General features: G+C 39.2%; 1 protein-coding gene across 6 annotated transcripts in view; it reads right to left on the bottom strand.

Moving 5' to 3' along the window:
* Window positions 1–690: 690 nt before the first annotated feature.
* The window catches only part of ect2 (epithelial cell transforming 2), a 100,455-nt gene continuing 80,454 nt past the window's right edge, over window positions 691–20,691 (bottom strand). For 4 of the 6 annotated variants that reach the window (XM_049588014.1, XM_049588016.1, XM_049588018.1 and 1 more), the window contains 2 exons: window positions 19,050–19,590; window positions 691–2,122 (listed from right to left, as the gene is read on the bottom strand). In XM_049588014.1, the coding sequence (XP_049443971.1) occupies window positions 19,081–19,590 (510 nt within the window). In that variant the 3' untranslated portion in view covers window positions 691–2,122; window positions 19,050–19,080. The remainder of the gene's footprint in view (window positions 2,123–19,049; window positions 19,591–20,691) is intronic. The other 2 variants (XM_049588019.1, XM_049588020.1) reach the window with 1 other exon arrangement.

The following is a 20,691-nucleotide window of genomic DNA, read 5'->3' as shown; positions in this document are numbered from 1 at the left end:
AAAAACGTAGTATTTGGTACATGTAAATGTAGATATTGTAACAAGGTTTAACAGGCACTTCAGTACTTTTTTTCATCTTATCACTGTCAAAATCTAACAAAAAAAGCTTCTGGTTGCTCAGTTTGGCCCATTTCTCAGTATTTGTGGACTGACTTTGCTGGTTCAAAAGTGAATTTGAAGCAGCAGCAGCTTCCAAGGGAAACTGGGAAAGTGCACTTTTAGTGTAGGGGGATCCAGAAACTTCTGAACCAACTCCAACATCAAATGAGCAAGAAGTACAGACAAGTACTGAGGAGCAATCATGAGCTTGCTTCAAAGTAGTATGCAAATCACAAACAGGCCTTCAAAGATCCCAAACTCAAGTGGAAGCTCCAAGACTATTTCAAGCCCCACTGAAGCAGCATAATTGGTTAATTATCAATGATATCTAGTCTTGCAAATTGGGATGGTTTCGGCAGAATTAAGATCAGCTTTTACAGGATCGGAATTAACATTTTCAACAGAATGAACCTGTTGGTGTGTTTTAAGTGTGCAGACACACACATACACACAGTACTCCAGGACATAAAAAGGAAATAAAATTATTTATTTTGACACAAACGACTTGGTATATTTAGTCAGCATCCCCTACAAATAAACTGAATTATTTTAAGAGTGTTCTGGTGATAAAAGACAAATACACCGGAGTTTAAAAAAAAAAAAAAAAAAAAAATCTTAAGGTACATGTTTAAGTGCATTTAATACAGAGATGAAACAACACGAGACCATTGGAGCTCACTGAAAACAGCATTACAAAAAAAACAGACATACACGCAGAAAACAACATAAATAGCAACAGGAAAAAGAAATAGAAAAAAAAAGGATTCTTCAAGAATAAATATGTACACTGACGCAGCCTTCCTTCTTAAACACACAGATACGCACAAACACACTTTAAAAAGATCTTTTAAAACATGGATGGCCATACAGGGAACAAGAGCAGGAATGCTTTTTGTTCTCCTCAACCAAATCTCTAAAGGATGCCAAATAGAAGCTTTATAAAAGCTGGAAGCTATCATAGCTTTAAATGTTGAGGATGGGATACTTACCATATTATTATATCAGGTGAAATTAAGTCTACCCCACTAAAATAAAACATTTAATGTCAGTTAATATAAAGGTCTCTTACTGAGTAGGTTAATTTAAAAAAAGTCTCAAAGTAAAGGGCAAGTCAACCCTGTATCTTTAGTATGTCAGAAACACAAAAAGTTTAACAATCTGCATTTGTTATATAGAAATACCTAAACATCTCAAAATTAAATGTTATTTTACTTTACCAAAGCACAAGGAAATAAAAATAGCATCCAGGGACACCTGGGGACAACTCAAAGTCCCTATTTAAAACTGAGAGAAAAGATGTGATTTTTATTTAGTGTTAACACGTCCAACAATGGTAACCAACCAGGAAGCTAAACAGGCAACTTATCAACACAAGATTTGATGAAGTATATTAACAAATAAATCAAGATAATCCATTAACAACTGCAGACAAAAAGCAGAGCATCCTTCATCTTTTTAAGGGTAAGGCAAACTTACATTCCAACGGCTACCACACAGCTGTAGCCCTTAGCATGGTCCAGTACCGATCCAATTAGCTCTTAGTAAAACAGTCTTAGTTCAAGCATTGTGCATTTGGAAAGACACACCATACTGCCTTGTCAGATGTGGGCGGTATTAGCTGAATGCATCACGTTAGGCATCAGATTGACGAACAACTGGTTTATCGTTTAACCCTTCTGGGCCCAAATTTCAGCTGTGAAGCACTCTAACAGTAGCTGGACGATTGTGAATTTTTCAGTGCATTTTTCCAAATGTGGCTAAATGCCACTTCCTGTAGGTTTGAAAAGTCTATGAGGAGCTCCAGTATAGACAAATGCTAGTTTGCCATAATTTACAGGTAGCTTTAACTTTATACACATATGCCTGTCCAGTTAGGACTTGCTGTTAGCAGCAGTCAAGGTAAAGATGGTATGACTCCTGCTGGTGCTCCCAATCAGAAAAGGTGGGTGGTCGAACGACTGAATGTGTGGTACTTCCTCTCAAACATGGAAGGCAGATTGACCATGGAGGGAGAATGATGTGCCTGTAAATAAAACAGAAGAACAAATAAGAACAATGGATGTGAGGGAGAGGAAAGAAAAACTTGAGATAAAATGTTAATACCCAGTTGTGTTGTTAAATGATCACTCTTCACATTAACACTATGACATCACTACAACAACGTCCAATATGACAAGAAACAAGAGCAGTCAGAAGATCAAAACTCTAGGTTTGTCATACTTTTTTGGGGGGAGAAAAAAAAGGTGAAAGATACAATTATTATCCCAAACTCTCCACTGTAAATATTTTTCCAGCTTCCTGCATTGACCTAATTTACTTACATAGTTCCACATGAAAACTAAGAAAAAGGTAGTTTAAGGGGACATGGGGGAGAAATAAAACAGATGACTAAAAGTTTCCATGAGTCTCCATGCTCACCTCCTGCAGCAGTGCAACAAAGGGCTTGGTGAAGGTGAATATAGTCTGGATCAGCGGGTGTGGTGATTATTTAATACTCTCACAGTCATTTACATCACTGGTCTCATGGTGCTGAATCAGCTGTGCCACCGTTAAACGTGATAATGAGCTCTGCAAATGAAAAGCTTTGGCCTACCTCAGGAAGAATGATTCAGAATGTCACTAAATAAACACACATGACCACAAATGTGCACCTACAGTCAGACAGAGTATAACAGTAATAATTTCAATGTATCTCACCTCGTACATGATACATCATAGTTGTGCGTTGGCCCTACGCATAGCCTATGCACATTGCCTACATCGCTGTCAGCATTTATACTTGTGCAGTGGTGTGTCTGTATTGCTCTGCAGTTACATCTCCAAAACACTAGTAGGCAGTGGGGTTTTTATCAAGTCCTGTAAAGTCTGATTGACTAAAAACACACCTGAAACGTGAAACATGGCTTCATGGCGATAATTTTAAAGAGAAGTACACAAATCGGCTCCACTGTAACTCATAAGAATCACAGACAAAGCACCTGTCTTTTGCTGGACACATTTCCCTACAAATGCAACATGTTGACATTATTAGCACAAGACTATGGCACAGAGTGATTTCTACATTGTAGAAATTAGCCTAGCGGCTAGCAGAGTATGAAGCCAGGAACAACAGCAACATTAAACAAAGGTAATGTTACAAAATTCAACTCCATTACAACACAGAAGGTTCACCAACAAAACAACAGTCTTGTACAGAAAATATTATCCCTACAAATACAGTACAACACACTAACTTTATTAGCATAAGCCTATAGCATTTTACATTGCATAAATTAGCATAGGGGCTAGTGGATATTTCCTCTACTCATATGAAACCTGGATAAATTACACACAGAACTTAAATTGCTGTTTTTTGGAGGCTTTATTGTCTTCAAAATTTATTGTTCCTTGCCTGTGAAATAAAAGTAAATAAAAGCTTTGTTTCCACTGAGGGAAATGGTTTTCAGCTCACAAAAATAAACACAAGGTAAGCATTGCCACAGCATATAGTTACATTTCTGGGTAGATGCATGTCAGGCTATGGCATAGGGTACACACCTACACAGAGCCTACGCCACAGGTACAACATTGATTTGATACAGAGGTATAAATCCCACTTTACACAACAGTGTTTGCAGTGCAACATATAAATCATGAGACGCTACTTTTTCTAAAAAAGAAAGCTGGTAAAGATGAACCCTGGTAAATGAACATCTCCTTCATAATAGTGTCCCTGGGATGGGTCCTTAAACCTGGAACTGAATCATACTAAAGCTTTATTTAAGAGCCTTTATCATGTTTAACAGTGGCACGGCTGTTTCAGAGTCAGAGACCAGTGACCTAACTGGCTGAGAGAATTTTTAATAATCACCACAACCTGACAACAAGCTGATTCTGACTATATTCATCTTCACCGAGCTATAGATATGGAAACATAGCCGCTGGATTGTACGTTAACAGCGCTGCCATACTGGAGAAAGCAAGAATTGCCAGTAAACAAATTCAAGTAAACAGAGAAGCTGCGGTTCTGGATAAAAAGAACTGTAATGTTTATAGTTCAACCAACTGCAGTGAGTTGTGTTTATATTCAAGGGATTATGATCCCCGTGCAGTGGGGGGAAAAAAGTTAGGTCTCCACTTAAGTTGAATCTTGATTTTAAGGCTCTAATTGCAGTCAAAAGCTCAAAAGAGGAGTGTGTGTTTGACTTACATGAACTGAATTACTTATGTAGGGTGAAATAATCCATTTTCATGGGGAATTGTAAAAACTTGTGTTTGTCAAGCATGGATTTGGCTTATTTTTCTTGGTTAATTACATGTAGAGCTATCCTGATATAATTTAACAGAAGTGATGTTAGACAACTTTTCAACTAGCTAGCCAAAGCTGTCTGCTTATCATTAACTCCATGATCATAAGACAATATAGTAACTTTCACTATGCTCATTTTAGAAAGACAACCACAAGAAAACATGTTTTGTTAATGTGCGCTTAGACTGGTTCCCGTCTATATCCAGGTACAATCCTGAGAAAAGAAAGGCTCTCCAACGTTAGCGCGCTAGCTACGCTAGCTATGACTAGTTACTCGCAGCAAGGCACAAATGGTCCATTGTCCATATAATCTAAACAAAGAACACGTTTTCTTGTGGTGGTCTTTCATAAATGAGCAGTGGATTAAGTTACTATGTTCTGTGATGATCAAGGAGTTGATTAGCAGAGTGATGCTAGCAAATTTAAAAGTTGTCTACTTCCACATAAATTATCTATAATATAACAAATTATAATATAAATACATCTCTGCAAGTATTAACCAAGGAAAATACACCAAATCCATGCTTGACAAATATGAGTTTTTACAATTTTTTGACAATTAATTAATTTTACACCACGTAATATTGATGTTAAGAAATTCAGTTGTATTTAAGCCGAACAAACAGTCTTTTGAGCGTCCAGCAGTGATAATAGCCTAAGTATCGTGATAAATTTTTTCCCCTTTTACATGCAGATCATTAGCCCATAATTAATCATTGCAATTGGTTGATAAATATAAATGTTATAGTTCTTTTTATCCACAAAAACTGCAGCTCTTCTGATTACTTGCATTTGGTTACAGACGAGTCTTGATCTCTCCAATATGACTGTGTCACCCAAATGGAGCATCTCTATGTCATCAGCATGTCTATTCACCAAGCCCTTTGCACGTTACTCTGCTGCAGGAGGTCTGCATGGAGACTCAAAATATATCTTTGGAAAACACAAAGTTTTGCAAAACATCACAAAAGTTCTGTTCTTTTTTTTATCACCCAAATAATTTTTGCTTATCCATATATTTTTTCTCTCCTGTGTCTACTGAGGGGCTCTTACTACACAGCAAACCTGCATTAATATTTCCTGTGTTTCCTTACTTTTGCTTTTAGCTCCTGGTTGTCGGACTGCTCGTGTTATTGTCCCATTAGACTTTATTGTGGTAACGCCACTGAAGAGCTCAGCAATTACTATGGTGAGTATGTTATAACTGAGCGGAAAAACTAAAAAACATAGAGCACATTGCAATTAACTAAAATATCCTCATATATCCTTGAACGCCACCTACGTGGTTACCACGGGGACAAGGTATTACTATATAAATACAAGAAAACATGCGTGCATGTGCGAACGTACTGTATGTTTACTAGGTGTTCACCATTAAACTCACTTTGATAACAGTGTCCTAACTCCCTTGAAATGTGATCTTTTAAAAGCCCACACAACACGATAAGTTGTGATGTGGGCCATCAGCTCAGTCACCAAGAAAATGTTGGCATTGTACATTTCTGCAAGAATATGCTACATTTGTATGTTTTATACATATTACAGAAACATTTCTAAAGTGATATAGTACATCAGCTGATAATCATCAGGAGGTGGAGGGGATGGTGGATGGCGTGATACCCAAGCAAGACACCTGCCAAGCTGGAGACCATAGTTAGAGACCAACAAACAACAAAACTAGTTGTGATTTAGCGAGTCATTGCTGCATTCCAAACATGTTTTTTTAAGCACTGTTTCCACCAAGCAATCCGGTACATTTCAGTTCAGTTCTGTACACATTTTTTCCATTTCCACTGTAAAAGGTTGTGAATGGTACTAATGGAAGCGTTCCTTACTGTCCCCATTTTTTGTTGGGGTACCTAGCACACATATCTGGTACCATGATACCCAAGCAAGACACCTGCCAAGCTGGAGACCATAGTTAGAGACCAACAAACAACAAAACTAGTTGTGATTTAGCGAGTCATTGCTGCACTCCAAACATGTTTTTTTAAGCACTGTTTCCACCAAGCAATCCGGTACATTTCAGTTCAGTTCTGTACACATTTTTTCCATTTCCACTGTAAAAGGTTGTGAATGGTACTAATGGAAGCGTTCCTTACTGTCCCCATTTTTTGTTGGGGTACCTAGCACACATATCTGGTATCAAAGGGTGGAGCTAGAAACTGTTGACTGGTCAACAGGGAAGAGTCACTCTTGTTCAGGACTGAGCTGTGGCTGGTTTTGAAGCTTATGTAACCACTGCTCATACCGTGGCAAGTTTTACACTGCGTTGCAGACCATCATTCCTGTGGGCTCTGGCAGCACTAAACCCTCGCACTTGCCTGAAAAGGACTAAAAGTACTAACCTGCTATTTTTAAATATCCCATCCAGAGAGACTGTCACTGCAGCCTGTTCTGTTCTTTTCTTTTCTGAAAATGTCAATGTGCAACCTCGTTCCATGGACGATAACGAGGTGCAGAGAGCCTCTGTGTCACCGGTGATGAGGAAATACAGCGAGTGCTCAATGAACAGTGAATGAAAACAGCCTCGCCCACATTTAGGATTTGTCTGTGGTGGAAATGCCAAAGGGACCCAGGGTCTAAGTACCATGTTTGAAGGGTTACTTTTGTTTCCAAACGTACCATACCAAAAGCGTTAGGTGGAAACAGGGCTTTTCAGCAAGCGTCACAATATTTTTTCAATGAGAATAGTGCCATGAAAAGCTGATGTTCTTTACTGAGACAATTCCAGTTGGGGATTGTGCCACTAAAACTGGATATTTTCAGTCCAAACATGATCTTTTTCTAACCATAATCAAGTGATTTTTGTGCCTAAACCTACCCACACATTAACCACAGCGCTACTCAAATGTAAAGAATCAAAGTTTCAATGTATCTGGTAGACAGTAACGTACAAATGTAACATATCTGGGGTTTGCAGAATTGCACAATGTCAGCCTGGTGATTGGGTTGGAGCCCTCTAGCTTGCAGTCAGGAGTGTGTGTATGTGTATGAAGTGTAAGGTTGGTTTATATGCTCCAGCCTCATTCATAGTACCGAGTGCAGAAAGACAAACACTGTTACTAGGGCCTCTATGCCTTCAAAGCCAAACCTTGGCGCACGCACGCACGCACACAGGTCTCTACAAGCATTACAGCACTGTTTCTCCTGCCCTTTGTATCAGCAGATGAACAGTAACCAGTGAATGGCAGTCTTGATTATATGTTAGTAAGCGGTGCTTGAGGGCTTCAAAAACACAGAGCTGAATGATCCAGCAAATTAATGGGCAGTGGAGGGGAAGGCTGGGTCAAGGGCAGTCCTAGTCACAATGCAAACACGTCTGACCCTCATTACACACCTGATATAACTAAGCTTGCATGCTAATGAACACTTGTTTTCTTCATGTGTCTATGATCATGTCTCCATTTCAGATTCAGTCAGTGCACACACTCAAACACACATCAACAGATTGTACCCGCTTCCAGTGATATTATCGGTGTCATGTAGATGTATTCGTGCCCTCGACACTAAAGTTTATCCAGATGTGCTTTTTATTGGAGCGAATTAAGAGGGGCTGATCACAACACTGTCAGAGTAGCCTTTTATCAGCTCTGTGGGCTGTACATCAAACCTGAGGGCGCATCACTGGTTTAAACAGTCAATGACAGACTGCAAGAAGAAAGCAGAGTGAAAATGCCATGCGAAAAGGAAGGTATTGTAGCCCCAAAGTGCTTTTCTAAACACAGTGGAAAGATTTAAACAATTTATAAAGGTATCCACACAATCTGAGTGAGCACCTCTGCCAATGAGTTGGTCTGAGCAGGTGGAAATTCAAGTAAACATTATTGAAACAAGGGTGATCTTGCTTCCAAAATCTGAAAGAACTACGTTTACATATGCACTAATAATCCACTATTACTCCAAACATTATAATATTTTGTCATGTTAACAGCATGTTCTGTCTAGATCTTCCGAAGTGGGCCTTTTTCTGAATGTAACATTTTCCAATTATGACACCTGGGAAATACCTGTATTATTCAAGTTTTAAAACAGGGTTCATATGGACATTATAAATGACATACACAGACTCTCTTTCTTTCTCAAGCACTATTTTTTCTTTTTCCAAGGAGTTCACTCACAGCAAATAATTCATTTTCAAATATAAATTAATATTAAACATAAATAAATAATGTGATTAATATCTAATATCTATTTTTCCAGGGAAGGGTTACTTTTCTCACTCTTTTTCAGCTTAACTGTATTAAGTCCCAGAACGTTTCATTTTCACTTTTTGGCTGAGCTATTAAATCAGTGCACAGTGAAATACCAGCTTATTATGTTAAGTCATATTAAGTTTTGCCATGCCAACATGGGGCTTCTGGTTTGCTGGGGTTATAACAGTGGGGCGAATTAAAAACACACAACGATGAAGGGCAAGACATCATCAAGGCGAGGAAGAAAAAAGAGGGAGAGCACCACGTAATCGAGATGCATCAGAACTTAAAAAAAAAAAAAAAAAAACCATTAAAAAAAAAAATCTAATTCTAAGCAAGTTAATTATAAAGACTTGATGAACAAAGCTTTGGTCAAAATAAAAGACAACATTGTGTGGTTTATGTGAATTTCAGGGACTTTTTAGCACTTTGTTTAAGACTGGCCATTTTCAAGGTATTCCAGTGCTTTATTTTTCCCCCCTCAAAATTCAAGCACTTCAAGCACCCTGTGTGAACCCTGTTAATAACATTCTTTTTTAAAAGAAGATATTTTTAGAGCTTTTTTGCCTTTAATTGATAGGACCTGCTCTACCAGGTGAGCCAATGGGCAGATTCAGTAATACCATTCTTTGGACATGTATACAGCGCATATGGAACATGTGTGTTTTAACTGCAGTTTGCAATGCATGGCCTCTTGTCTGTTTATGGTCGGGTCTGTGCGGTGTCATGGATACATTTTACACAAACCAGCATGCCGACAGATTGCAAGGCTGGTGTAGAAATAAATGCCCACATTTCTGGGTAGGAGGAGAAACACCTACTTTTAAACATTACTTTTTAACATGACTTATCAACACCTTTTTAATATCACAATATCACAGACCAACAAGTCTGCCACAGACAGGAACCTTGGATAAAAATCCCATTTTGATGCAAAGAAGCAAAATGAAAAGTAGCTCCAGCTGTTACCCTTTTGTTTTTTTTTTTTTTTTTAATATGCTGACGTGATAAACGACACATTAATCAGAGTGGAATATTTGATTTTACCAACCATGTAAATAGCTTAGTAGGATCATTGTCTTTTTTGGAATAAGAAAAAACTGGAATATTTTGTGAATGTAGTCATTGGTGTTCTTTTATTTAATTTAATTTAGGGATGTAAAATGATCGCGTTAATTGCGAATAATTAATTACAGCCAAATTTAATGCGCTATGTTTTTTGATCGTGTTAATCTCATTTTTAATCTCTAACTTTACTGTTTCTGTATGCCACAGAGTTGCCTTTTATAAAATCCGTCTGTAGGCGTAGATTGGGCTTCTTTGTGCTTGAGTTGTGGGAGAGCTGCAGCGCTACAGAGCAGAGCCCAGCATCAGCATTGATGACTGTCCCCTGCAGTGGTGGTCTGCTCACTGAGGAGCCTATGAAAAGCTGTCTGCCCTAGCATGCAAGTATCTGGCCTCCCCGGCAACCTCCGTGCCTTGTAGGGTGACCAGACATCCTGAAAAATTTGGGACAGTCCCAAAATCCAAGCAGTTGTCCCGAGTCCCGAATCCTGCCCCGAAAACTGCATTAGAGCAGAGTCTGGAGTAGTTATTGCCTGATAAAACATTAAATACTGATCATAGTGATGGAGTCGTCATGCAGCTCCCACCAGCTGCACACTGGCTGCAGCAGTTCCTACATGAATTATGGGTGTTATAGTTTGAAAAAGAGAAGACAGCGCAAGTTGCAGCCACGAGGACAGGGAAAGTGCAGGCAGCCACGAGAAGGAGTGATTTGCACGTTGCAGTGCAGCCTCTTGTTCTAACTGTTCAAAACTGTTCTATAAACTGATACAGCTGTAACAAATGTACCAGGTGTCAGGAGAAATTGGAAAAGAAGAAAAGAATTTTGAAAATTGTTAAAATAAAATTAGGGAACTGATCACAGATGTATTGTTTCTGTGTGTTTTTACACCTATTGTTGCATTAATTTGCAGCTACGCTTTTAATGAAGCTGACATGTCATGACAGTCAAGCACCCCCCTGGTGGTCGAGACTGAAGGTTGCAGCACTCTATATTGGGACTAATCTCAAAAACAATAGAATGTAATGGCTAGGTGTACTGCATCTGTGTTCAAGTGTGTTATTGTTGAAAACAATAAATATGACTTTATAAAGCCGCTTTTGTAATGTATATCAATCTTTTGATCATCTGCCACAATAATGTAATGAATTTAAATGAAAATACCTCAAGTTGAGGGCTTTTCTCAGCAATTTTGAGATGAGATTAAAAAAGAGATTAATTAGATCAGTTAATTACATAATTAATTAATCTCTCCATTTTTAAATGTCTTGACAGCACTAATTTAATTTTATCATTTATTTGTTTCCTCTTTACATTGTGCTTCTGTAGTTCCAGGCTTTTGTCTGAGTTGCCCAGTAGCAGAAGCTACCTGCATCTGATCTTGCAAGCTGGTCAGACAGAACATTAAAAACACACACATAGAAACAGTAATTTTAGCATTTGATTATTATCAATTTCATTTTCACTTTTTGATTTGTATTTGACGCCTGAAATTTATTCAAACAGCCCTATTTCACACACTGCTGACTGGCAACACAGTCAGGGTGCATACTGCTCTCCTCTCTTGAGCACATCAAGGAGAACTCAACACATTTTTCTTACAATGATTCATGTGTGTGTTCATAATTAAAGGTGCGCTTTATGGGAACAGTTCACTAAAGGAAACAACATGCCCGGCCATGCCACTCATGCATCATGTAACCAAGTTCAATTATGACAGACTGAAATCCAATTTAAAACACATCAGGCTACAACACCACCTTATCTAATTTATATTTATTATCATTATTTAAAATACGGAGTGGGGAGTAAATATTGCAGCCATCAAGGTCTGCTGTCTGTTCATGGTTTACTCATTTTGTGGCTGTAATAACTAATCATCAAACAACACTTTAAAGTTTAGAGAGAGGCAAATTTTCAGCTCTTTCTTACAATGTGTATTTTAAATATCAAACATGCCAGGGGTCTAGCTTTTCTATATGTTGCTGGTCAGCTTTCCCCTTGCTGATAATTTTAATTTAGGTATTAAATAATGCCTTTTAGCAATTTTAATTCACCAATGAATGATATAAGAAATACATCTCATCTAATTCAAATCTAATGTCCTGTTATCTGTAAATTTAAATCTGTGTGCAGCTCTGCTCAGGTCAGTGTTGCTTTCTTCATTTTCTGCCAATATTACATGAAACATAAAGGTGAAGGTGTGTTTTTTAAGGCCCATGGGCTGCTTATTTTTTTTCTTCTTGTTTGTGCTCAGTTAAATAAAAAACAAAGTTTTTATGTCTACCTTTCAAGCAAATGTTTGATACTTAATATAGATGTTCATTTATTTACTTGTTTGTGTGAATTTGTTTCATAGTTTCACCCATTTTATTGAGAATCAGGGTTACTCTGGCAACTGATAAATCCACTAACAAACCTCAGTAGGTTTTGTCCACACATGTAAAAGCTTAAAGGGATAGTTCATATTTTTTGTAGGGTTAAGTAGGGCTGTATACGGTACATATCCATAAACAGTGACTGTCATGACATGTCAGCTTCATTGAAAGTACAGCTGCAAATTAAAAGCAACAGTAGATGTAAAAACACACACAGACAATACATCTGAACATTTATACCTCCGACCGCGGCAGCAGCTGAAAATTATAGCCTACATATTGAGACATACAGGTATACATATTGCAAAACTCTGTAAAAATACACCAAAGCATACATTTTCGTTTCCAAATATTTATTTGAAAATGAAACCATTCATACGGTCAATAAAAAACCATTTTGTTAATAAAAAACAAATGTAATCTCAACAGTGACCGCGCCAGCTGTGTGTGTGCGTACATGTTAGTTTGTCAGAGAGGAGGAATATCAATATAAAAAAAAAAAGTTTCCACTAATTATTTCGGTGTTTATTTCTTTTATTCTTAAGTTTTTTTTCATTAAAATGCGTAATATAGCCAACGATATTATAAACCAAAAGTTAAACTAATTTATTATTGTAGAATGTATTTAGCAAATCACCACTTTCTAAAGATATTTTTTGGGGGGCTTTTTAGCCTTTAATGTATAAGACAAGAGTGAAGGGGGGGGAGAGAGAGAGAGAGGGAACGACATGCAGCAAAGGACCACAGGCTGGAGTCGAACCTCGGCCGCTGCAGCAACAGCCTTGTATATGGGGCGCCTGCTCTACCACTAAGCCACCAGCGCCCCGCAAATCACCACTTTCAACTGGAGACACAGTGCAGAAGCAAAAAAAAAAGAAAAAAAAAAGGGCATTATAAAAAGCCGACAAATAGTGTTAATTAATTGACATGAGACACTGGAGAGGTTGTCGGTCCTATTCTATAGTCTGTAATACTTTTTTAAAATTTTTTATTTTATAACTTCTCGGAAATTACTCAAAAATGCATTCATTGTGTGCTTCTGAGTCCACGGGCAACATAAACAATGAAGTTACATATGATGGTCTGGTAGATCGTTGCGGCTCTTGGAGGCAGTTGACAGTGACAGTTTTTTCAGTTTTTCCTATCAATAACCTATGGTTGAGGCAGCTCCAGCTCCGCTCACATGCTCTGACTCAGGCATCAGAGCCTCTGAGCCACAGCGATAGATGCATTGGTGGTGTCCGTGGTGCTTTACACTAGGACTGCCAGGATTACAGCGCCCCTCCAAGCGCCGCAGTCCAGCTGGCTGGCACGGTCACTGTTGAGATTACATTTGTTTTTTTATTATTAACAAAATGGTTTTTTTATTGACAGTAATAATGGTTTCATTTTCAAATAAATATTTAGAAATAAAAATGTATGCTTTGGTGTACTTTTACAGAGTTTTGCAATATGTATATAGCCTACCTGTATGTATCAAAATGTATAATAATGTAAAAATGTATAATATAACAGAGTTATTTACATTATAAAAACCGGCGTGGCGGCTCTAGGACAAGTGCACTTACATTGATCACTTCCATAAAATAAAACGAGAAATTGGAGAAGATTGAAAAAATTGTTAAAATTAAATTAGGGAACTGATCACAGATGCATTGTGTCTGTGTGTTTTTACATCTATTGTTGCTTTTAATTTGCAGCTATACTTTTAATGAAGCTGACATGTCATGACAGTCAAGCACCCCCCCGGGACTCCGGGATTACGGCAGCCAATCAGCATTGAGCTGCAAGCGACAGGACCCAGCGAAATACTGCTCCAGATGAGATTTCTCATCTCAAGTGACGAGCGAAAAATCGCTCCGTCGCTGTCGCTGTCGGAGCCCGAGCAATTTTTCTCCTAGGCGCATATACGCTCAATCGCATATTTGCATTGACTTTGTATGTAAACTTGTCGCTAGTGAAAAAAAAAAACCAAAAACAAAAAACAGGTCCGGTGTCAACACACCTTCAGTGGAGTCTGGTGGCTTTGATGAGAGCATAGATGTGGAACTCAAGCCTTTACAGGCTTTCCCGTCAGAACAGGCTGTCTGACACAAAGGTAAAGCGGTGAAAATACCCTTTATATAGTGTACACTTAAACTGATGCAGAGTTTTTTTTAGGTTGGACTTTTTTAGGTGGCTAAACTACAGTACAGGCCAAAAGTTTGGACACACCTTCTCATTCAATGTGTTTTCTTTATTTTCATGACTATTTACATTGTAGATTCTCACTGAAGGCATCAAAACTATGAATAAACACGTGGAGTTATGTACTTAACAAAAAAAGGTGAAATAACTGAAAACATGTTTTATATTCTAGTTTCTTCAAAATAGCCACCCTTTGCTCTGATTACTACTTTGCACACTCTTGGCATTCTCTCGATGAGCTTCAAGAGGTAGTCACCTGAAATGGTTTCCACTTCACAGGTGTGCCTTATCAGGGTTAATTAGTGGAATTTCTTGCTTTATCAATGGGGTTGGGACCATCAGTTGTGTTGTGCAGAAGTCAGGTTAATACACAGCCGACAGCCCTATTGGACAACTGTTAAAATTCATATTATGGCAAGAACCAACCAGCTAACTGAAGAAAAACAAGTGGCCGTCATTACTTTAAGAAATGAAGGTCAGTCAGTCCGGAAAATTGCAAAAACTTTAAATGTGTCCCCAAGTGGAGTCGCAAAAACCATCAAGCGCTACAACGAAACTGGCACACATGAGGACCGACCCAGGAAAGGAAGACCAAGAGTCACCTCTGCTTCTGAGGATAAGTTCATCCGAGTCACCAGCCTCAGAAATGGCAAGTTAACAGCAGCTCAGATCAGAGAGCAGATGAATGCCACACAGAGTTCTAGCAGCAGACCCATCTCTAGAACAACTGTTAAGAGGAGACTGCGCGAATCAGGCCTTCATGGTCAAATAGCTGCTAGGAAACCACTGCTAAGGAGAGGCAACAAGCAGAAGAGATTTGTTTGGGCCAAGAAACACAAGGAATGGACATTAGACCAGTGGAAATCTGTGCTTTGGTCGGATGAGTCCAAATTTGAGATCTTTGGTTCCAACCACCGTGTCTTTGTGAGACGCAGAAAAGGTGAACGGATGGATTCCACATGCCTGGTTCCCACTGTGAAGCATGGAGGAGGAGGTGTGATGGTGTGGGGGTGTTTTGCTGGTGACACTGTTGGGGATTTATTCAAAATTGAAGGCACACTGAACCAGCATGGCTACCACAGCATCCTGCAGCGACATGCCATCCCATCCGGTTTGCGTTTAGTTGGATGATCATTTATTTTTCAACAGGACAATGACCCCAAACACACCTCCAGGCTGTGTAAGGGCTATTTGACCAAGAAGGAGAGTGATGGAGTGCTGCGGCAGATGACCTGGCCTCCACAGTCACCGGACCTGAACCCAATGGAGATGGTTTGGGGTGAGCTGGACCGCAGAGTGAAGGCAAAGGGGCTGACAAGTGCTAAACACCTCTGGGAACTCCTTCAAGACTGTTGGAAAACCATTTCAGGTGACTACCTCTTGAAGCTCATGGAGAGAATGCCAAGAGTGTGCAAAGCAGTAATCAGAGCAAAGGGTGGCTATTTTGAAGAAACTAGAATATAAAACATGTTTTCAGTTATTTCACCTTTTTTTGTTAAGTACATAACTCCACATGTGTTCATTCATAGTTTTGATGCCTTCAGTGAGAATCTACAATGTAAATAGTCATGAAAATAAAGAAAACGCATTGAATGAGAAGGTGTGTCCAAACTTTTGGCCTGTACTGTACATTTTGTTGCTGGGCAATCCACAGCAGTAGATTGTTGTACTTAGCCTGCTTCTCCAAACTGGAGGCGTGCCGACTGACATTTACTGTATGTAATGCACTAACTACAGAAAAGTACCCCATTCAACCCCACTTCAAAAAAAATCCCACCCATACCTTCAAAATCACACTGATGCAAGTTCTTTTTTAAATAAGCTGCTTTGATTGAAACAAAGACCTCTAAAAGCATACTTCAACTTAGTAACACCTGCTAATTTGAGTAATCAAAACTACTCTTTATAATAATAAAGGATCTGCCTGTACTAAACAGTAATGTAGTAAACACCTGACAGGAAAATAAAACTAAACTGTGACAGCATGCCTTTAAAGCTGTAGTTAGTAACTTTAATAAAACATAACTTGTGTAATATTTGCTGACACTGTCACTACAGTCACAGAGCACTATATGAATAATAATCAATGAAAAAAAACCCCCCCACATACTTCTGCTTACTCTATTGCGGTGTAGCATTTCTAATGCAACCACATGTTAACAAAAACAACTGGTCAGAGCCGAGGAGTCTGTGACACAGCTGTCAGTCATGTCAATCACAGCCTGTGAACTCAGGTCAGACTGTCAGACTAGGCAGCACCGATTAAATCTGAATCAGGATTCTCAGGGTTTTCCTTGGGTTTTTTCGAGACCAAGGTGGCAAAGGCCTGTGGCGGGGGGCATCTTGACAGCTGTACTTTTAGATATGCCCCCCCCCTCTATTAAATATGAAAGGAGACCCCCACATGCTTGAGCTGCTGACTTGTATAATCAAAAAAGACATGTCCTGTGATTGTCAGCCTTCTATGATTATATTTACCCTTTACAGCAGGCACATTCTGACAGCTGAGAATATTACTGTCAGGTATTGTCCTCCCCCTCTATTAAATATGAAAGAAGCCTGAAAATCACAGGGCATGTCTGTTCTGATGATACAAGTCAGTGGTCCTGAAATGTGTGTTTCTCTTCTATAATACACATTCTACATCTTAGAGGCGACGTCTTTCCACATACGGGCTTCCTTCGCCTTTCAGACTGGGCAGAGCTCCATGGGAAACACTAGGAGAGACACACTTGCGCGCCGCTACGGCGTCGCTCTGGGTTCTAAGCGCGCATGACACGTGTCTACATTGAAAGTAATGGGTTTGTGTGTGCAAAACATACATCTGAATGCCCCCCATGCACACACACATGATTTAACCAAGGCGGCGGCCCAAATCACTCAGGCGGCCCACCTTTGTACTAGATAAGCAGGGAAAACCCTGATTCTGTTACAGTATTGCCTGTTTCTTGCCTCAAATGTATACAGAAACATATTTTAGTGTCCTGTTTAGCTGTAAAATGAGAATGCTGGTCTGCCCGGTTGGCCGCGTTTAGTACATTGGTTGACCGTCTCCAATATGTCAAACTGGGTCACAATCTCAAAGTGGCATTAGAGAGTCTTCAACTCTGATTTAGGGCTGGGCGACAAAGCTTAAAACTAATATTGTGATATTTTCAGGTTATTTCGCATTACATTATATGTATCATGATATTTTGAAATCTCCTCTAAAGTACTGTGGACTACTAAAATACGAAATAATTAAATGAACTACAGTTTCAATAAGTTTCAATAAAATAACTATTGTTATAATAAAATTAAATATAGCAGAGTTATAATAAAGTTAGATAAAGTACTGTTATAATAAGGTTAACTAAAGCATTGTTATAACTAAAAAAAAATGTCAAAGTGGAACCACTAGTGCTTTTATTTGGAAGCACCCAGCTAGTCTTGGGCCGGAAGTGTTGATGTATTTGCTTTGAACTTGAAGCTTTCGGTCAACAGTTTGATGTTTGCTGTTAGCACAAAATTAAACTGCTGTAGCAGTGCCTTTGAAAGTAAGGGTGTATTTACTGTGAGCTGGAAACAAACTCACAGTTCTCCAGTTTATATCTTAATAGTATCTGCAAGTTCCACTAGTGCTCCGTGGTTGCAAAATGCAACTGAGTATTTGCAGTCTAGTGTTCTACATTTCCAAAGACACACGGTTTCCCTGGTCACCTTATCACTAACCTCATTAAATTAAACTATTACCGTGGCACTTTTAAACACGATAATTTGTTCATTGTAAACTTGAAACAAACTAACAGCTTATATTTGCAAGTTGCAGTGGTGCTCCATGGTCACAAAATGTGACTAAATAGTCGTGGTCTGGAGCCCTGCTCACACACTACACTTCAAGAGAAAGTAATCTGGATGCGCAGAGGGGTGTGGGTGATGTATTAGATTTTTGAGTCTTTCATTATGTGTGTGTGTCTGAGAGGGAGAGAGCAACGAGAGAAAGCAAGTGAGCTGAATTGCTGAAGCGAGTCTCATGCAGGTGGCTTTAAAAAATGGTGTTAACATTTATACTCGATGTTTGCGATATGGTCATTTTATATATCCAATGTGGCACATGCAGCGATACACTGGGTTTATTTTATTTATCACTCAACCCTACTCTAATTGGTTGCTTTTGGTGCACGGTGGTAAATTCTAGTGAATGCCATTAGAAGCAGTAGGAAAAGGAGGGAAATTATTTTTTTCCCTGAGTATCTCATGTACTCCTTTCACAATAAGTAAGTTAGTTTTAGCAAAATTGAAACAAAATTATTTTCATAAAGTTACAAACTGTAGCTTTAAAGGAGCCTTTTTCCCCTGAGGGAAAGCAGGCCGACACCTGGACAAATCTCTCCCCAGCTCCAAATCAACTCAGCTCCATTATACCATTTTGTGTACAGCCCACTATTAATAGCAATCACCTAGTGAATATTCCCAGCCACCAGCGACCGTTAGTAACCCGGGTGATTCGTAAGAACAGAGCTATTCCAAATCAACCCTTAAAATCTCTGCCCTGTACACCTATGCCAATCTTATGTGGGGAGAAGCATTACACCCACAATACTTAAATATTTCTAACCCCCTCTCATCTTATCATTGGAGTTCAGCTGTATAGCAGACCCTTATTAATTTGATCCATCTTTGTCGTGGGGGCTCAGCTTCTAAGGAGTTGATTTGGGACTAGAAATGCACCTGTGGCGTTTGGATGTTAAAAGGCCAACATAGAGTATACAGCAGGTAGTGAAGATTAATTTGACATTAAAAATGGTAGTAGTGCACCCCTAGTTAAAAATTAAACCACAATAATGTTTGCTCACGTCAGATTCCAGCACTGAGCTTAGCGATGGTTTAGAGCAGAGTCTCCCTGCGAGGACTGGTCAGGGCAGCCTTTCGTGGGTCCAGGGGGACTTGGGGATCCCTGCATGACTTGGAAAAGGTCCCGTCTTTGACATTAACCAGCTGAGGTGCCGGAAACCTTGGCTGGAATCCTACAGGGGGTAGGTGTCTGGACACATGCTGGCTAGATTTTGGATGGGAGTTTTTGGAGTTTAGCTGAGTGGAGTTTTGGGCGGCTGGAATAGAACTGGAACGGCCTGAATTGGCTTGTGCTGGTTGGGACAATGACGGAGCATGAAGAATGGACTTGGGTTGTCCAGTGCTAGGGCAGTCCGGGCAGAGGCTTTGGCTAAGTTCAGCACCAGTGTTAGGGCCGAGGCTATGGGATGGGCTGCAGGGGGTGCGTATACAGACAGGGACCCTGGCTCTGACAGGAGGATGGTCCAGAGAGTTAGAGCGCTGTACCACAGCACTGCTCTTGGCAGTATCACTCAAACTGAACGTGGAGGCAGAACGAGACATCTGGAGTACATAACAGAGGGGAAACACATATGGAGCAAGGATATATATATCATGAAAAAAAAAAAAAGAAAACATGATGAGACAGGCAGAGAATAGACATGCTGAAACAAAATAAGGGAGAGAGGATATTTTCAGAAGGTAACACAAAAGATAGAAACACTTGTCTTCATGTGAAAGAGTGTATAAGGAAGGGAGAGAGAGAATGAATATCTCACAAAGTAAGACAGAAATGTTAGAATTTAGGTTTAAGTAGAGTGGGAAAGAGACATCTGCAGGGGTAAATTTAAAATTGCATACCTGAACTGACTAATACTATAGCAGGGATGCACAATAATATTGGCACGTCATTGACATTGCCTGATATTGCCCTAAAAATGAACTATCAAAATCGGTCAACATTCTGATAATAGCAGTACATCACCAGTATCGGCCAATATCAGCTTTAAAAGTAACTATAAGAATGGGCCAACATGCTTTTTCTTATTTTGCACAATGAATGAATATCACATACGTGAAAAGAATTGTATTTCATGTCTCCATCTGCTGGTGGGCCATCATGATAAGAGTACGCATGCATAATATGATGTTAATTCCACTATGGAAGAGACTTAATGATGACTAAATTAGGTGGGGGAAAAAGTGGATATATCCATATCAGTATTGGTTAATGGCCAAATAAGTTGTAATATATCGGCATAATATACATCAGCAAAAAATCCAATATCATGCATCCCTATACTGTTTTTTTTTTTTTTTAATTCACAATGCACATCTGTCTACACTGTTAAAATAACAATCAAATCAAGTATCTGAACACTTCCCCTGGACAGCTATTGTCCAATAAAGCCAGGGGCATTTCATATGACATTATTTTGGGGTTACAGGTTATAAAAAGACCACTAGCCTGTGTAGCATTTCCCTACTGTGTGGAGCCAGTCCTGAATGCTACTGTATCAGACTGTGGGCTAATGTAAGCAGCTATGTCCTGCTCTATTAGATTTGGGTGAGTTTACATTAACAGGGGTCATCACTGTTTTTTAGGCCAAGCACCCTTTAGCTTAGGGGTAAGCAACCAGCGGCTGAATGGTGTTTTTTTTTAAA

This window comes from Epinephelus fuscoguttatus, linkage group LG10 (genome assembly GCF_011397635.1).
Source record: "Epinephelus fuscoguttatus linkage group LG10, E.fuscoguttatus.final_Chr_v1".
Classification (NCBI taxonomy): domain Eukaryota; kingdom Metazoa; phylum Chordata; class Actinopteri; order Perciformes; family Serranidae; genus Epinephelus; species Epinephelus fuscoguttatus.
Note: the sequence above shows the minus strand (reverse complement) of the source record. Positions and strands in the feature narration are given on the sequence as shown.